General features: G+C 35.7%; 1 protein-coding gene across 1 annotated transcript in view; it reads left to right on the forward strand.

Annotated features, from left to right (window-relative positions):
• The first annotated feature begins 1,304 nt into the window (after positions 1 to 1,304).
• The window catches only part of LOC131040747 (protein SRG1-like), a 69,426-nt gene continuing 49,596 nt past the window's right edge, over positions 1,305 to 21,134 (forward strand). Inside the window, exons 1-2 of the mRNA XM_059220832.1 lie at positions 1,305 to 1,398; positions 7,538 to 7,629. Of these exons, the coding sequence (XP_059076815.1) occupies positions 1,305 to 1,398; positions 7,538 to 7,629 (186 nt within the window). The remainder of the gene's footprint in view (positions 1,399 to 7,537; positions 7,630 to 21,134) is intronic.

Raw genomic sequence — 21,134 nt, forward strand, 5'->3', positions numbered from 1 at the left:
ACTGGAGTTTGACCTAAAGGCAAACCCCCAATACCAACCCCTTTTCTTCTCTTTTATGTGTGTAGGTTGCAGGTGTGTAGCTATGTTTTCATATTCAGGCTACATTTGTAGAGGTGGAAAAACCTTTTTCATTTCTTGGATTTTTCAGAGGACCATGGACACTTTCAGCATGGTCCCGACAATATTTCCTCAAATTCATAGGGCAGCTTCGTCTCGACATATTATAGCCAGATCTAGGTGCACATCTTCATCTCATGCTTCTATCTCAAGTTATAATCAATTCTTTTCTACTTTTACACTTAGTTCTACAACACATAATTCAATCATTTTCCATTCTAAAAGAGAGGTTAGCTTGTTATTTCTATCCCATTATCAATTCATTTAGTATTCAATCTATTCCCTAAGAGATTGGCTAGTGAATTCCCCCCTCTTTTAAATGTAATGTGGATAAAGTGTTTGAAGGGAAATTCGTAGTGAAACTTTCATCTCTCCTCAGAAGGAAGAAAATCTTTCCTCTTGATCTCTCCATCATTCACTTTTTTCACCATTACAGTATTGGTCTCTCTATAACTATGAGAGATAACACATTGCTCGAAGGACTTAATTATCTCCTTGGCTGGAGATATAATGTTTTTAATGTTTCATGACGGAGAGGATAGCCCCTTTAGGCATTTAACAATGTTATTAGAATCTTCCTCGAGCCAAACTTTATTAAATCTCAAAGATTTAGAAAGGGCAAGGGCTTGATAAGCTGCCATGGCTTCGGATAAGTGGTTGGTATGGGATCCCATGGGGAGTGTCACCGTCACGATACAATAGCCTGCTTCATTTCTTATCACTCCCCCACACCCAGTCGGCCCCAGGTTTCCCTTGGCCGCCCCATCAAAATTAGCTTTGATCCAACCAGTCGAAGGAAAATACCACTTGCTACTTTCTCTCTTATCCTTTTTATCACCTTTGTCTATAGAAGCAGAAACGTTCCAATTTTTTAACAAATCCAATTCATCCTTGTTCCTAAAAAGAAGAGGCTTTCCATTAGCTTTCAAATTTTCCACAATGGCCTGCTTAATTTTAGTAAACACCAATTAAGGAGAGGAGAAGGAATCTCTGAATATTATGTTGTTCCTTTCTTTCTAAATTCCCCAAAACGCATGAGGTAGAATGAGGTCCCATAGATGATTGATGGAGTTGTTCAAGGAAAGGCATCTCCAACCAATGAAACACTCTTGAACAGAAGCAGGAAATACCCAATTCAGATTCCATAGTTGTAAAATCTACGACCAAATAGTATGAGAGAAAGGACAATGGAGAGAAATATGGTTAACATTCTCTTCCTCATTGAGGAAAAGGTAGCACCTATTGGGCAGATGGAAGCCTCTTTTGCAGAGATTATCAGTGGTAAGGATTTTATTCTACAAAAGGATCCAAAAAAAATATTGATCTTGGGAATAAGACCACAAATCTAAACTTTAGACCAGCAAGGGGATGGATCAAGAGAATGGGACAACAAAAGAACAATAGAAGCCACTAAATAACTACTAGAGGAAGTACCAACCCAAATGATTATATCCTCAAGCAAAGGGTCCACCAAAACAGAAGTAAGAAAAATCGTGACAAGGTTAAGGGAAGGGTCTATGGAATTCAGATTCACCTAGTGATTATTCCTCTAGTAATCACCCACCTTAGTACCAAATTTGGCCTTGCACACAGAGATAAAGGAGAAAAGCAATCCTTGTTGGAGAGGGGGGTCTCCAACAACCATATATCCTCCTAGAAATTGACTTTTCTACCATTACCAATAGTCCATCTTTTACCTATTCTAGAAACAATTTTAGATTAAGCAACATTATTCCAAATTGCAGATCCAAAAGGGGCTTCAAAGGAGTTAAGAAAACTCTATGAGAGATGTCTGAGGTTGCATGTATTTGGCTTTCCAGATTGAATTCCATTCACTAGTTTTCTCAAACTATCTCTAGATTTGTTTGGTGAGGAGGGCTTTATTAATGGTGTTAATGTTTCTCAAACCAAGGCCACCCATTTTTTTAGGTCTACAAACTTTATCCCACGCGATCAGAGAAATCCTTTTCCTCTCCTCAACCCCTGACCATAAGAAGGACTTTTGAATATTTTCAATAGCATCAGCAAAATTGGTCGGGATTCTAAACAGACTTAAAGCATACACAAGTAAACTCTGGAGGGAGGATTTTAATAATTGGATCTTCCCCGCTTGAGTCAGAAGGGCACCTTTCCAACCTGCTAATTTTTTGTGGAATCTATCCACCAAGTTACTCCAAAACATCTCGGGAGGCTTTCTACATAGAGGGAGACCCAAGTAGATAGAGGGGACCAAAGTGATCTGACATTCCAAAATTCTAGCAATTCTCACTTGTCTACCTTCAAGAGTATTGAGGAAGAAGAGGGAGATTTTCATCCAGTTAATTAGTTGTCCGGAGGCTTGGCAATAGTTAGCCGATTTTAGGGTCCTTGCTTCCTTGATAGTAGATGCACCCAACAACACTGTGTTATCAATAAATTGTTGATGAGAGAAAACCCTCTTAGCCGACGAGGATCTGACACCTTAGAGTTGACCTTCAAAAACAAGTTTGTTGATATATCTGCCCATACTTTCAGCCAAGATAATGAACAAAATAGGAGATATTGGATCCCCTTGTCTGAGGCCCCTAGAAGACTTGAAGAAGGGAGTAGGAGAACCATTGACAATGATCAAAAGTGAGGGGGTAAAATTTAGTTGGGAAATCAGTTGAATCACTCTCACTAAAGCCAAAAGCTTTAAGGAATTTGAAAAGAAAATACCAATCCACCCAATCATAAGCCTTCGAAAAATCAAGTTTCATCAGGAAACCTTGATTTTTGGAGAAATCCAGAGAGTTAATATTCTCATGGAACGTGATGATGGAGTCCAAAATCTGCCTTCGAGGAATAAAACTAGTCTGTTGGGGAGTACAAAGACTAATCATTCTAAAAATCTCCATAGCATTAGCACCCGGATCTTAGGGATAAGGACCAAAAAAGTGGCATTGATCTCTTTCAAAATCAGCTTAGATCCAAAAAATTATTTAACACCCTTGACAATGTCCTAGCTAATAATGTGCCAATACGAATGAAATAAGAACATCGGGAAGCCATCTAGACCAGGAGCTTTATTACCTTCAAAGGAAAATATCACCATCTTGATCTCAACTTCAGAAGGAATAGCAGAGAGAAATTTATTCACATCTCTTCCGATCACATTTGAGATAGCAGCAAGGAATAAATCTTGAGAACTTTTATCCAGATTACAATCACCCGACAATAGAGACAAGAAATAGGATCTAGCTTCCTTTCTTATTTCCTCTTCCTCAAAGGACAAGGTTCCCCCTATAGACATTTTTGAGATTCTATTGGCCACCTTGTGTTTCATGGTAGTAATATGAAAGAACCTAGTATTCTTATCTCCCTCCTTAAGCCACAGAGAGCGGGAACGTTGCTTCCAGAACATCTCTTTGTTTTTAATTATATCATGATAACTGGATAAAATCTCATTCTCAGAGGTAATAGAGACCTCATCATACCCATTAGCTTGGATTTTGTCCTGAATATCCTTAAGATCAAGCTGGATTGCAAATTTAGAGGCAAAAATATTACCAAAGACTTCCTTATCCCATCTCTTCACCTTGTCCTTCACATGCCTTAGCTTTTTAGCCACATGGAACATGGAAGAACTCTCCACTGAGATGTTCCACCAATATTTAATGGCCTCCTCAAGCTTGAGGTGGATCATCTATATTTTCTCAAATTTGAAGGGGAAATTTCTCCTCCCAGAGATAGGGTCCTCCACAAAAGAGATTGGATAGTGATCTGAACCAATACGAGAAAAAGCATTCAAGGAACATATTTAATGATTGAACCAATCATTAGAGATGAGGGCCCTGTTAATTCTCCCCTGTATAAGATCGGAACCAGATCTTCTATTAGTCCAAGTATAATTAGCACCCTAAAGATCCACATCATGGAGCGCCTGATTATCAATGAAGTTCATCAAATCCATTCTACTCTCAAGCTAAGAAGGAATCCCCCCAAATTTCTCATTCTCCTTGAGAGGCGTGTTAAAGTCTCCCATCACCAGCCATCCTTCAGTATTGAATTGAGCTCTGATAGAATCTAACTTATTCTAGAGTCTGCTTCTCCCTAGTTTTGAATTTAGGGGCATAGATATTAGATAAAAGCCAAGTAGTCCAATCATTAATGTGATAAAATCTAACAAAAATCATATTCTTGTCAGGAAAAACAAGATTCCCCTGGACATGTTGAAGGTTCCAAAAGAGGGTAATACCTCTAGAGGCACCATCCGAGCTACCCCCTAAAGCCCCACAGTTCTTAAACACTTTGATTTTTTCCATTTTATCCTTAGGCATTTTAGTCTCTTGAATTAAAACAATATCAGGTTTTTGATCCCTAACTATATTCTTGAGAATCTCTTGTTTATGTAGACCATTAAGTACGTGAATGTTCCATGAAATAATCTTCATATTCGTTTAAAAGAGCATACCTCAGGGATGGTCAACTGGGTACCATCTGCCATATTCGTGCTAGCTTATAGCTCCCTCATTTGAGTAGTTGATCTTCTTCCTAGCATTGTTGGGTTTGAACCCACATCAGCTTTGGCCCTCCCTCTGGGCCTCCAGCTATGTTGATGTAATGTTCACATGACTGATTGTACCATCACATGGCCTCCTAACCTAATATTTTATGCTTAAAGGATTTTTTTGGCATAATTTAAAAGTATGATGTCAAAATTAGGCAAACAAGATATCATCAAAAAGATAGTTTTATGTACTTTTCTAATAGTATAAATCTCATCATCTATTTTTTCTATTGGTATAGTTTATTGTCTATCAAATTTATATCATCATTTTCTACTTTTTGGCTCACTAATATTTCCTTTATCTCTAATTTTCACAATTGGTTTTAGAGACATATTTTAGATCTAGACATGTGTAGTTTTCATAACCTACTCCAAGTACTTGTTATTTAGTTTTTTTTGGTTTCACATTCTTGTCAATTACATGGATTTTATTGCACCTAGAAAGGATCTATTTAAATGAGATGAATTCATTGCATTTTTTTATAAGCACTGAGGTTATTGGTCTCTAATTTAATCATTTGACTTGATGTATCATGGGTTTTTTTGTTCATCCTTCTATGATCATCTTGGTCATCCTAGAAAGGAATAATTATACTATTTTATGATGATACTTTAGAGGATCTTGAGTATATCATAGGTCTTGCATGTTTTGGTGGTTCCAAGAATTTTCTCCTTTTTCCTACTCATTTCAATTCCCAATCTCCATATTTTGCTGATCCTAATTACATCACTATCACCATCACATCATTGTACCCTATTGATTTAGTATAGTGTGATATTTATCATCTTCCAAATACAACTACTTGGGATTCATATCTTGTTAAAATATCATCTTTGTTTGTAGAGTCTAACATTTTATATTTAGAGGATTATCTTGAGGATATGCATCTCATCTTTCAAGGCAACCATGTCATTATTTTCATCCCATCATGATTATCATTCTAGAGCTTCCTCTACATAAATCGTCACAAGATTTTGGATTGCCATCATCTTATTTTGACATGTAGACATTTGAGAAATTCTTATAGACACACATCATTGAGGTTTGGATTCCCTATTTATCCATCTACTTCTTTCTGAGAAAATATTGTTTGTAGGTAGTGGATTACATTCTATCTGCAAGAACTTTCCATTGGATTTGGAGCTACTTCTTTATAAAGTGACTCATACCTTCATTTTTTATGTTCTATTGAGGGTATATTCATTAAAATTATGTTACAAAATCAATCCTTGGGGATAATATTGATTCCTCCTTTTTGTCTTTCGCTAGGGCATTTATTGTACTTTGTTTCTTTTAGAGGAGTATTTTTCCAATGAGGTATTCTCCTTTTCTCTAGTTATGAGAGAATGATCTATCTGCACATGGGTACCTCATTAGGCCTTGCATTCAAGGCACATCCATGCTCATATCAAGTCCTCATTATTTCCTTTTTCAAATAGCACATTTATTATGTTTTCTCTCTATTGGAGATGAGTTTTTTAATAAGATTTAATCTTTTTCTCTATTTATGAGAGACTCATGTATCTGTGCATGAGTACCTCAATAGGACTTGCAATCAAAACTCATCCATTCATCCATCATTACAATCATCAATATATTTTGAGATTCTCTCTAAGTTGAACTTAATAAGGGTGTTTTAGTAAATAAATAATCCCCTTATTAATTGTAGAGGAGGGAATTTACCCTCAACACCATGGGGTCTTAAGGAGAAAATATCTCTCAATTACCTTAAATGATAAAGGCTACTTTATTGGTCTAGCTTAGTTATAACTTACAAGAATGAATGAGGAATTTATGTGTTAAAAGGATAACTTTTTATATTAAATTTATAAGTATGAAATAAAAAATGCTTAATTATATAGTTATCTATGAAAGGATATAAATGTATAAACTACAAAAGCATGAAATATAGACAAAAAGGAACACATCACTAGTTGAGGTGGCTCTCAACAAAACAACAATAAGTCATGTAGATGACAAAATGCTCGCACTATTGTCTAGTCAAATTTAACTAGAATGCTTCCAAATTGTTAAACTTCAACTTGTATCATGTCTGAACCTACATATACATAATAACATCAAAAAATTTGGTGGTTGTATAGGGGTTTCCTCAATAAAAACCTCCATTTTGGTCTTTTGTTCTCCATAGATAGTCAAAAATAACAATGTATAAATAGAAGAAATAAAAGGCATCAAAAAAATAGACGTGTGATATAAACAATCCCTTGTATGGAGGAAAATAGTTATTATGATAGATAAATGATATATTCAAACCCATACAACAAAAGACACAATGCAAGAGAGTGTTACCAATAATCTTGTGGATCCTCCCTTAAGACACTTTGATAGATTTAATGGCATAAATAATGTAGAAGAGCTCAGACCATTGCTAGTTTGAGAGGTGAAAGTATTTTGATATATTTTTCTTATTGTGAGCTAAGAGAGTGAAAAGTCAAAAAAATCTTGTCAAATAAATGAAAGCATGGGATTTTATTTCAGAAAAAGGACAAGACAAGGCACTATGCTTCCATGTGAACATTGTGACATATGTCATGGATGAAACACATGGAATATTCAATTTTGGATCTCAAAAATTTGTAGAATGCTAGCACGTCGTATAGATGTTTGCATGCATGAAATTGTTGTCAAAAAGAATTTTTGTGATTTTCAAACTACAGACTATAAAGACTTCATATTTTTGACCTATGAGATTAAACTTATTAAATTCTCAACAAAGGTTTTTTCATAAATTCTATGGGACCAATGCTAAGTGTATAATTACCATCATGTGCAATTTTGACACTACATTAGTTAATCATTAATTAATTAATTAGTTCCCCTTTTAAATTTTATTACGCTTAAGCTAAATTTATGATTTTTTCCATATTTAGGTCATGTTGAGTATGAAGATATTGAAGATCCCAAGAAGACCAGGTTTGCAAAGAATAAGGTGAAAGGATCTTTTACTATATGGTGGAAAAAGGTATGACTAGAAATAAATGGAAAGGGAAAGGAAAGAATAACAAAATGGGAGAGGACAGGGTTATTCCTATGGTGTGTTGGTTAAGTAGTGGTGGTGATGTTATGACCAACAAGGTTCAAACCCCCATTGGGCCATTGTGATCATAGGCTTTTGACTTCATTAATCAAATGTGGTTATCGATTTATCTCTACTAAGTGCAATAGGTTGATACAAATAATTTAATGCATATGCTTAACAAGCCAATGGATCCCAAATTAAGTAACCTACTATCCTAGAGAGGCTCATTTAATTATCAACCAAGGACATGTTTTTCTGATGATTTCAACACTATATGTACATACTAGGGAAGCCTTCTACATTGTTTTATCAACGTCTATTATTAAATTAACTAAAAGTAATGAGCTACACTAAAAAGATAACAATGCTAAAAGCGTATCTAACTACATAATAGTTTTTAAGAGTTGATTGGTTAATTGATACAATAGTGGTTGTAGGACGACTATTGTAAAACTAATAGAATTAACTATTATGTTACACAACTTATCCAAAACAACTCATTACTAACACATATAAACAATAATATAAAATACTATAGAGACACAATACCTCAAGTGGCCCTTGCTTGAGTGGCTACAATCCTATTTATTATAATTCAATTGATCTTCAATATACAAGCTTCATTATTCAAAATCATCTTTTTATTGAAAATCAAAAGTGATTATATAGACTAATATCAAACTTGTTGATTGAACAAAAACACTTACTAACAAGACTAACAATAACTGGTTACTCTCCTATTTCTCCCTTGGTAATGAGAATATGGCATATTCTACCCATAACTAATAATAAGGACCAAAATAGATAGAGTTGAGAGTGTCACAATACTCTTCAAACTCTTTCAACATAGCTATTGCTGAAAAATGTGTTAAACCTAAAAATATGGATCTAAAGATGTCATTTTAACTTATCATCCATAGGGTATGTGCACCAAGATGGGGGAGAAAAAGGGGGTCTTAAGATCCCAATTGAAGATACAACAAGAACTTTGATGGAAAGCATGAACAAGAACAAGAACAAGATACAACAAGAACAAGAACAAGAACTTTGATGGAAAGCATGAACAAGAACAAGAACTTTGATGGAAAGCATGGAAGTTTACAAGAAATTGAAGGTACCTACACTCAAAAATTGAAGATACAACAAGAACAAGAGTTGTAGTGCTATGAATCAACTTTTTGAACAACTATTTTTTTTTTAATGGTGGAGATTAAAGGTTTCAAAAGGGGCACCATATTGTTGGTCCTATTTTTATCAGAAAAACATAACATAGCGTCAAATGTGGTGCCCAAAAAATATCAAATTTATTTTACAAATTTTAAAATCATTTCAATGATAAACTAGCTAACACCATGTAGTTTATGATAATTTTTTAGGCTAATTTTTTTATGAATATATGATTTTTTAACTAATTTTTGAAGTGGACACATCCTAAAAAATAAAAATTTAAGCTTGCTCCCCCCTAAAATTTTTGAAAACTAATCAAAAATCTTATTTTTTCACTATGTGTAGAATGGATCCTAGTTTCTAAAAATGTAATTTGTTTCAAAATGTGATGAATAAGTAAAAAATCGTGTCCAAAATAGCACAGTTACTTTTTAACAAAAAAATGGACACGCCAACAAAAAAAATAGAGATGAAAACCTTAACATAATCAAATTGTGAAAATATTATATGGTTAGATAGCTAAGATAGATCTTAACATCATTGTGGTATATTTGTTTGCATTGAAACCCATGTAAACTTGATGGAAAGCATGAACAAAAATGTGAGGAATTTTTGCATGTTTTCAAAAAAACATATATCGGGCCTGAGATGGTCATCCAAGCCTTTGGATTGGATTCCCAAGGCAAATCCAAGCCAACAGCTTGTTATTTCCCATTGCAACCTATTTCAGGGGTAAAATTAATCATATACATAAGAGTGAATCACAAACTTTAATCCAATTAAAATTAACTCCTAAATGACAATGAAATAGAGATCTAAGAATTGAATAATTAAACTAATCAAACTCCCTATTTTGCATTGTGGCTTCCATTGCTCTTCTTCCAATTGTGTGATAGGTGACTCTCAGGTGTTGTACTGGGATTCATGTATATGATTGACACAATTATTTTGAAGATAGTGATTCTAGATTGAAATTGAGAAATAAGCCTTGATTTTATAGATTTTTAGGTGAGATGGGGTGAGATTTGGAACTGAAGTGTCGATTGATTGTTCACTGATTTTGATTGATCAGTTAAGTGGATTGATTGGATAATTGACTCAATTGATTGACTAGTGGATTGAATTGATTAGGGAGATGACTGGTTTGATTGATTAGTCAAAAAAGGTAATTTGGAGTGAAAAGGGGAGATTGAAGAGTTAACTAAGTTAACTGGTTTGATGAACCAGTTAGGATTTTCAGCATGTGTTGTAGGACTTTGAATTAAAATTCATTTTCATTTTGATTTGAATTTGAATGTATTTTCGAATGTTGAAATGCACGTGAGATTTACTCAAATTTATTGAAATTCAAATTTGATGAAATGTGAATTTCAGAAAATCAAATTAGATGGAATGAGTTGAAATTAGAATTTGGGGAATTGGAGGAATAAGTTAATTAATTAAATAATTTAAATGAAATTATTTAATCATTAGAAATGGGATTAATTAAATAATAAATATTATTTAATTAAGAAAACTAATCATAATTAATATTTGAGAAAGGGGTTTAGTGATTAATTGATTAAAAAATACAAATTGAGTAATTAGTAAGATAGATAATGATGATTAAGTTAGTTCAAAAGAATAATTGGCTTAATTAAATAATTAATAATTACTTAATTAATAAGGTGAATAATTAGTGTGCAATTAATGAGACATTTTTAGGTGTCTACACAACCCATTTGGCGGGCACTAAATTTGGCACACACCAAATTCAAAAAAAAAATACATATTCTACATTCCTTTAGTGTAATATATACATAAAATATAACATTTATGTATATATTGGCAAGATGTTTGAGAGTGATTTCAAATCTCTAGGACTTGTAATATAAATTCTAGGATTTAAAAGATTATATAAATTTTCAAACTTAGTCAAATTTCAATAACCAACATGCTCCTATTAGCATTGTCTTTCTATAACTATCTCGCTCTCTTTATCTCCCAAAAACTCTATACCTATCTCTCTCCCTCTCTTCTCTATCTCACCTCTCGCTCTCCTCTCTAGATCTCTGCCATGAGCTCTCTCTCTCTCTCTCTCTCTCTCTCTCTCTCTCTCTCTCTCTCTCTCTCTCTCTCTCTCTCTCTCTCTCTCTCTCTCTCTCTCGTTTAGATTGGCACCTCTCCCTCCCACCATCTCTCTCTCTTCCCCTCTAGGTATATACCCTCTTTATCCATCCCTTCTCTCTCCCCATCTATGTCTGTCACCTCACTCTTCCCCTCTAGGTATCTAACCTCTCCCACCGTGTCTTATTATCCACCTTTGTCTACCCCTCTATCTCTCTCACCTCTACCTCCCCTTGTGTCTCTAACCCTTTATCCCTAGGCTCTAGTTCTCTCCCCTCTCTAGTTCTTTACCTCCCTCTCCACCTCTCTCCTTGCCTCCTTACCCACCTTTCTCTCCTTTTAAAATTATCTCTCTTACCTCTCTTTATATCCCCTCTCCAAGTATCGCAATCACTCTATGTCTACCTCACCCTCACTTCTTAGCCATCTATTTCTCTTTATTGTTCTCTCTCCCCCTCCCCTATCGTGTTCTTCACCTCTCTCTTCCTCTCTTCTCCCTCTTACTCCCAATATTTAAGTCTCTCCCTCCCTCTTTATCTCACTAATTTTCCTTCCTTGACTTATTGCCCACCTCCCTCTTTCCCACCTCTCTCTCCCCCTCTATATCTCCACCTAGGTCTCTCACTCCTCTCTCCCTAGGTTGTAGGTCTCTGACCTCTATCTCTCCCCTAGGTCTCTCACCCCTCCCTCCCCAATCTCTAGGTCTCTTGTCTCTATATCTATCTCCTCTCTAGTTCTTCCCCTCCCTCTTCACCTCTCACCTTTCCTCCTTACACCTATTTCTCTCTTTCTAAACTTATCTCTACATCTCTCTACCTCTCCTCTTTGTAGGTCTCTCAATCACTCCTTGTATACCTCTCCCTTCCCTCTCTACTAATATTTTCCTCTCTCTCTCTCTCTCTCTCTCTCTCTCTCTCTCTCTCTCTCTCTCTCTCTCTCTCTCTCTCTCTCTCTCTCTCTCTCTCTCTATATATATATATACACACACATATATGTATACATATATATACACATATGTATACATATGTATGCATATACATATATATACATATGTATGCATATATGGGCATGTGCACAAAGATGGTGGTCAGAAAAGTGGACACCACCCAAAAAAACATGGAAAAACAAGCAGCACATACACGGTTTTAAAATTTGAAATTCTTGTGTACGCGCTTAGGTTCTTCCTGAGCCTAGAGAAGATAGCGCGTACGCTCTATGATTAGGAAAATGAGCGTGTACGCACTAATAATCCAAATAAAACCGCGTACTCAGTGCCTGGTAAAAAAAAAAAATTTAAAAAAAACTGGGTCTCATTTACCCATGAATAGTGTGTTTTTAACTTCATTTTTTCCCCATTTCCTCTCCTAAACTACGAACAGGGTGCTATATTTGTCCTCCAAGCTATGGATCAAGTTATTTTTTGTTTATTTTTGTCTTTCTTTCAGGTTTATGCAATTTGTTTTACATTTTCAATTTAATTTCATTAATTTTGATTAAGGTTTTTCATTTTTTGTTTCAAAAACCAGATTCTTCTAATCCAGAACAAGAACAACCAAATGCACCTCCTGAAAACCCACAAGAACAACCAAATGCACCTCCTGAAAACACACAAGAACAACCCCCAATTCCTCCTTTTGACTACACACCCGAAACACAGGAAGAATTAATTAATCAGTTAAGACAAAAGATGTCTAAAATTAGTAGATTGATTGTTAAATTGAAAACTTCTGCGCTTGACCATCATCAATCCCTCACCACTAGCCTAGAAAAATTATCTAGTGGTGCCATAGCTATTTCCACATAAATTACCAAATGGGGAAGCTTTAGGGATAGGTGTCGTCAATTCTATGCCAATGGGCTATCATACGATGGAGTAAAAAACAAAAATATTACTAAACAACAAATATGTGCCCTTTTTGTTGATCCCAAAACTAGTCAGTCATTACCTCTTAATGCAAAGAGGTTTCCCATACATTGGTGTACCAATGTACAGATGAAGAATCTTTTTTGGCAGAGGTGGTGGATGGTCTTTGATGATCCACCTTGTAATAATTATGAGGTGCCATTATATTTTTTGAGAAAAATATATTGTGAGTTTGTGCTCAATGTGCGGCCAAACTATTTTGACATGAGAGAGTTTCATGGTAGAGGTGGTGGCTCTGCCCAAGATAGACTGGAGCCTATAGGCGATTACCCGCGGAGAGTTGCTGCCCCCTAGCACCCAAACCCAAGGTGCTTCAGGTTGTTCCATTAGAGTTGAAAGAGTCGATGGAGCTACAAACTCTTCAGGCGGCCACAACATTGACTGGTGTCATCATCCAGTATGGGACGTCATTAGCACACCCTATTGTATTGGATGATGAGCCATTAGAGGGTGACAGAGACCCCATCCAGCATATGTGTGTCAGTTGCTCGGGGATAGATGATGCAGTCGGTGCAGATGGGTCCTCATATCATCTGTGCATGATTTACGATTATAGATGTCAGGCTCACATGGTCGAGGATGTCGCGTTGATAGATGAGTTGATGGACATGGTGTTTGCCCATGAGCCATAAACACAGGTGTGTTGATTTGAATTCATAACATTTTATTTATCAATCACTTTAAATTTGTAATTACATAAATGAATTTTAATTTATACATCGATTTAAATTGAGACAAATAATATGCATTTTAGGATGCAGCAGTGGTATCCCATACACCTCCCCCAGTTACTATAGGTGCAACTTCGATGCCTGAGGTATAAATTTTGTAACATGTTAAAATAGAATTATACACTTTGAATTCAAAAAAATACAAGATATACTATCTTTAATGCTTGGTCCAATTTTTGGTTTGTAGGTGTTGACAAGGGATGAAATGTCCCAGATTGATGACATCACGCTCTCACCGATCAATTTTGGCCTACAAGGCTATATGGTATCATATTTTGTACAACTCTTTTTATGTATTGTTTTGATGGAATATGCAAGTCATTTCATTTTAGATTTTTAAAATTATGTTTAATTTATTATGTACTAATATCTCATGTTAATTTTATTTTTTTGGTGTACCCCCTCTGCGTCTAGGGCTCATCCTAAGAAAAAGAATTCCTCGAAGACCCCAAAACGTGGGAAGAAGGTAATTGAACACATTTTTAGTTGTACAATTGTTTGAAAATGTTGAAATCAAGTATTAGTTGGGGTTTGTAGATTGATTAGTGTTTTTTGTCTATTTTACATGTGCAGCGGCCATTGAGCTTTGTGGATTTGTTGAATGCATCTGATTCGCCCGCGGATCAAGAGAGGGCGGAGATATGTATCTCTACTTTATTTTCTTGATTTCATGATTATATTCACGCGTACATGTGAACTTGTGATATATTATAATCGTATAATTTTTTCATACAGGAAATATCCATACCTATTTCATCAATGGTGAACCCTCCTCCTTGCACTAGAGAAGCATCTCGGGATCTTGTACACTTTTGTTTGATATGTAAAATTAATTATTTTTAACCTTCAATACTTATCATTATATTAATTGTATTTAATCTTTGAACATTTTTGTATAGGTAATAGCGACAGTTTCTACATCGATGGTGAGCCATCCTCAGTCCATTGGAGAAGCATCTCAGGCACAGGTACGTCATTGTTCTCTATATTATAGATTTTAAGTGTTTTTGATATATTTATGTTAGTACATTGTATTAATTATACATTTAATCTGCAATGGACCCCTTCCCGGTATGGCCATAACGTGGATCCATTTAATTATGTCTTCAAGAAAACTCCTAAGAGTGACAAGGAGAGGAGAGTGAAGACATTAGCTCCTAGATCAGTCGATGAGGTAATCTACATTTCAATTGCAAAGGAATTAAAGTTAAATGCATAGTTATGTTGTTAATTGTGAACTATTTTCTACAAAAGAATTCTAACTTGGCTTTTAAATTGTGGTTTTGCAGCCATCTACAGAGACGCGTACTGCATCGAAGAGGCTTGATTTTGATGATCCACCACAAGTTTAGGATCAAATAGTGTTAGTTTTGGTCATAGAATGACCAATACATGTAGATATATTCTACATTTTTATTGTATATTGATTTGGACATGGCATATGCCACATTTTTGTAATACTTGTATTGACTTGGCAAACATGCCTTTTTTTTATATATATAAATATCGATATTCGTTCCAATAAATGTGTAATGAGTTCATTATTTTATATTCGTTGTATTTTTTGATTGTCCTTTTATAAATTTAAATGAATATTTGCATATGTAATCAACAATATGAATATAAACAACAAAAATATATGATATAAAACATTGCAATCATGGAATATGATTTGATAAAAAATTTAAAATGTTGAATTAACCCTACAAAACTTCTTGTATTCAGTTCATTATTGTGTATTCATTGTATTTGGTGGCTGCCCTTTTATAAATTTAAATGAATATTTGCATATGTAATCAACAATATGAATATAAACAACAAAAAATCGACAATATGAATATAAACAACAATGTGTTTGGTGCGAGAGAACCCTCACACTCACAATGGTCAAATTTTGTTTGTCATGTGCACAAACCGACATCATGAGTGTGTCCGAGTGGGAAGGTTTATGCTAGGCATGCCCCTATCATGCATCCCAAAGTGTTGGAACGTCGAGAGTCATACTGTACCAGTGCGATCTCTCAATTGCCCTAAGTCCAAAAAATTGTCAAAAATTGATGGACTATTTCTTCAAATCTAGGACATATATGGTCGATTCATTTGATCTCATGGGGTCATGTGAGGCTCCTCTACAATGTCCTATCTCAGTTTTTGACAACTCAAAGCCATTTTAAATTATTAGCACTTTTTCGCCTGCTCCAAAAATCGTCAATTGCATGCAATGCAAAGTTGCAAGATTGGCTAAAATTGATTTGGTTTGTTGTGTGCACAAACTGACGTCATGAGTGTGTCTGGGTAGGTAGGTTTATGCTAGGAACTCCCCTATCATGCATCCCAAAGCACCGGAACGTCGAGAGTCATACCATATTGGTGCGATCTCTCAATTGCCCTGAGTCCAAAAAATTGTCAAAATTTGATGGACTGTTTCTTCAAATCCAGGACACATATGGTCGATTCGTTTGATCCTATGGGATCGCGTGAGGCTCCTCTATAATGGCCTATCTCTATTTTCGATGACTCAAAGCCATTTTTGATAATTAGCATTTTTTTCGCCTGCTGCAAAAATCGTCAGTTGCATGCAATGCAAAGTTGCAAGATTGGCTAGAATTGATTCAGTTCATCATGTGCACAAACCGACGTTGCGAGTGCATCTGGGTGGGCAGGTTTTCTACTAGGAATGCCCCTATCATGCATCCCAAAGCATCGGAACGTCGAGAGTCATACCATACCGATGCAACCTCTCAAGTGCCCTGAGTCCAACAAATTGTCAAAAATTTGACGGACTATTTCTTCAAATCCAGGACACATATGGTTGATTTGTTTGATCCCGAGGGGTCGTGTGAGGCTCCTCTATAATGGCCTGTCTCATTTTTTGACAACTCGGAGCCATTTTCAATTATTAGCATTTTTTTGCCTGCTCCAAAAATCGTAAGTTGCATACAATGCAAAGTTGCAAGATTGGCTAGAACTGATTTGGTTCATCATGTGCACAAACCAACATCGCGAGCATGTCCAGGTGGGCAGGTTTATGCTAGGCATGCCCCTGTCATGCATCCCAAAGTGTCGGAACGTCGAGAGTCAATCGTACCAGTGCGATCTCTCAAGTGCCCTGAGTCCAAAAAATTGTTAAAATTTGTCGGACTCTTTCTTCAAATCTAGGACACATATGGTCAATCCATTTGATCCTGTGGGGTCCCGTGAGGCTCCTCTACAATGGCCTATCTCAATTTTCGATGACTCAAAGCCATTTTCAATTATTAGCATTTTTTTGCCTGCTCCAAAAACTATCAATTGCATGCAATGAAAAGTTGCAAGATTGGCTAGAATTGATTCAGTTCGTCGTATGCACAAACCGACATTACGAGCGCGTTCAGGTGGGAAATTTTACACTAGGCATGCCCATGTCATGCATCCCAGAATGTCGAAATGTCAAGAGTCATACCGTACCGATGCGATCTCTCAAGTGCGTTGAGTCCAAAAAATTGTCAAATTTTGATGGACTGTTTCTTCAAATCCAGGACACATATGGTCAATCTATTTGTTCTCGTGGGGTTGCGTGAGGCTCCTCTACAATGGCCTATCTCGGTTTTTGATGACTCAGAGCCATTTTTAATTATTAGCATTTTTTCGTCTACTCCAAAAACCGTCAGTTGCATGCAATGAAAAGTTGCAAGATTGGATAGAATTGATTCAGTTCGTCATGTGCACAAACCAACATCGCGATCACATCCAGGTGGGCAGTTTTACACTAGGCATGCCCCTATCATGTATCCCAAAATGTCGGAACATCGAGAGTCATACCATACCAGTGCGATCTCTCAAGTGCCCTGAGTCCAAAAAATTATCAAAATTTGACGGATTGTTTCTTCAAATCCAGGATACATATGGTCGATCTGTTTGATCCCGTGGGGTTGCGTGAGGCTCCTCTACAATGGCCTATCTCATTTTTTGATGACTTGGAGCCATTTTCAATTATTAGCATTTTTTTTCCTGCTCCAAAAACCGTCAGTTGCATCCAATGAAAAGTTGCAAGATTAGCTAGAATTGATTCAGTTCATCGTGTGCACAAACCGATGTCGCGAGTGCACTCGAGTGGGCAGGTTTACGCTAGGCATGCCTCTATCGTGCATCTTAAAGCACGAAAACGTCGAGAGTCATCCATACCGGTGCGATCTCTCAAGTGCCCTGAGTCCAAAAAATTGTCAAAACTTGACGGACTATTTCTTCCAATCCAGGACACATATGGTTGATCTTTTTGAACCCGTTAGGTCGCGTGAGGCTCCTCTACAATGTCCTTTCTCATTTTTTGACAACTCGGAGCCATTTTCGATTGGTAGCATTTTTTCTCCTGCTACAAAAAGTCGTCAGTTGCATGCAATGCAAAGTTGTAGGATTGGCTAGAATTGATTTGGTTCATCGTGTGCACAAAACCGACGTCACGAGTGCATCTGGGTGGGCAATTTTATGATAGGCATACCCCTGTCATGCATCCCAAAGCACCAAAACGTCGAGTGTCATACCCTACCGATGCAATGTAGAAGTTGCTTGACAACTTTTTTGACAATTTGTTTGACAACAATGACATTTTTTGCTCAAATTGTATCTAGTCTCAATCTATGACCCCTATGACCCGATAATGACTCAAATAATTGTCCATGATTATACAAGAATTAAGAATGCTCATGATTGACCAAGGACACATCACATATACTCAAAACATAGTCACAAAACATTGACACACAAAATAGTCACAAAACATTGTCACATATTATTCAAAAATTTACCTCTAAATATGGTCAAATCAGCTCTTAGCTATTTGATTATGCAAAAAAAATGTCTTAAAAATCATCTCATGGGCTTTTATACAAAATTTGGCATTACAATATGTGCGATTCAGCTCATCACCATTTTAATATACAAAATTTGGCATGTACATATGTACAAATCAGCTCATTGTCATTTAAATATACAAAATTATGCCCCTAAACTTGTAAAAATCAGCTCATGGGCATTTATATATACAAAAAAAGAATATAGAACAATTCGTCGACGATTTATACAAAATTCTCAAAATCATTCTACTTTGAACCATAAAATCAATCAAGTGAGCCTTCATGATTGGTTCTAACCCATATTATGTCAAGTATTGCCTCGTGGTCATATTCACGAACTTTCCATAAAATCTTGTTATGAGGTCTACCACGATACTTCATCAAATGAATATTTGTTGCAACAACAAGGTTAGAGAAATGAAGAATATGTCTGTGTGTTTCAAAGTCCTTGAACAACCAAACATCATAATTCTTGATAGGGTATCTCTGAAGCCAGTTCCTGTCACGACAATAGACCCTATTGGGTACTCAATACCCTCTCCATCAATGATTGTGGTTGTCAATTTTCTTTTAGGCTCAACACAATGACAGAAATAGTAATTTGTTCTTTCTTTATTGTTCTCTTCTGCAACAAATGCATACACATGACCTACATTTTATAAAGTGTTAATTAATACCAAAACTAAAGTATGATGTACAACAAAATGAACTGAAAAGTATACTTGCAAAAAAATTAACTCAAAAAATCACCTAAATCCACTAGGTCAGATACATGGTCAAAATTCACTGATGTCTCCATCTAGCTCAATTGTAGTGCTTTGGGAATTTGATATGAATCAATGGGAACCAACGGTTTACAAGACCATTTGTCAACCCACTCTTGTGATTCACATTCTTCCCACAAACAATACATGCATGAAGAGCAAAAATATACCATTTGTCTCGTATAAGTTACCAGTGAACTTGGATTTGAACTCATAAATGAGTGCATGTCACTCGATCCTGCAACTGTACAACAATCTAGATAGTTTTCAATGTTAGATTCAGTGATCAACCAAACATATCTACAAACCATTAACGTACCTAGATTACCTAGACCCATCATAGACTTACACCATCGCACAATTGTTTCTACATCTACCAACTTAGCACCACCTTCGTACTTCAATTCTTCCCTAGCTAAGGCTCTTTTCACACATGCTCCTGCACCATCATGCTCTCCCTTACCATGTCCAGCCTCAGTGAAATTTCAAAAATGTTGTACACCGCTTATCATATGCCTCCTTGTCAACCAATGAAACATTCTTGCATTCTTGAATTGTGCGGTGCAATTATCTAACCATATTAAGTGTCAATTGTATTGTATGTTCATTTCCCTTAAACTATCATAGAAAACTTTAAAGCATCATTGTACAAACTCCAATGAATGAGTACGATCATCACTTATGTAGAAGTGATACTCTCTTACAACCTTTCTATCCCCCTCTGTGTTATCATCTGCATGCATGAATGTTATGTGTATAAAAATAGAAAACTTGTGTATAGTGATAATAAATGGATTGAACTTCATTTTGAGGTTGTAGTGTATAATTTTCAATGAAATCAACTATAGAGACAATGGTGCCAAGAGGAAATGTGTCCTTACATAACTTGAATTGTTCATCTAACCATCGAGCTCTATGTGTATGCATTATGTACTCATAAACTAGTTTCTCTTGAAGCATTTTTATAAATTGAGCTACATATATATCATTTTTCACTAGCTCACATCTCTTCAAATCTTTTCCATCTTTAACTCCATATGTGACTGTCGTGTATTTTTCGAAAGAAACTAGTTTCGTACCAATTTCATGTGTTCTCTCCAAATGTACGCATCTTGGTAAACGTTGCAAAACCACCACATATAGCACAAGAACCTTCCAAACAAGGCATCTTATAATAAATGCAACCATCATGTCTATTACATAGCACACTTGAAATAAATTCTCTTACCGACTTAGGAGGTGCTTGTATATTACATTCCTACAAAACATCGTTAGTGTGCAAAGTAGAACAAATATGATGAAAAAATATCATAGTGCATGGAAAATTCAATATGCATCCTACAAAAACACGTGGTGCATACATGATTAATCTTAATATAAAAAGGTTTTGCCATTTCAAAAAATCTTTGAGAAATTCTTATTTGAGGAAACTTTTGAAGGAATCTTTCATAAATTTAGTTTGAGTCATATCCAAATAGTGTTTGGCATGTGGTTCACGATTTGTAGACCCAATTCACCTTCTAACAACATCTCTTTGGTTGGGGATACTCTTGTGTTGTCATACCAAAAAAATTTCAATTAATGTTTTTAGTGCATCAACAACAACCTTGTCTTTGCGTGGTAGTCTACCCGAGAATGCCCAAAGAGAATTATTGTTAGGTTCCTCTATTTTTTCCTGCCTCTTTAATGCTTTACTTAATGTTGTTCTACTAACGTTTAATTACTTACTTGTTTTTCTTATCAAATGATCTTTTTTTATTTTCTTGCTCATTATGGTTGATGTAATGACACGACAAGTAGCATTAGAATATTTACTACGTGATTTTGAACCAATAGATTGATATGCATCAAATAGATTTCTGACAATAGTTCTTTCACTGTTACTTTCAGATGATCTTAGGCCTAGAATTTTCATTGTCTCTAA

This window comes from Cryptomeria japonica, chromosome 5 (genome assembly GCF_030272615.1).
Source record: "Cryptomeria japonica chromosome 5, Sugi_1.0, whole genome shotgun sequence".
Lineage (NCBI taxonomy): Eukaryota > Viridiplantae > Streptophyta > Pinopsida > Cupressales > Cupressaceae > Cryptomeria > Cryptomeria japonica.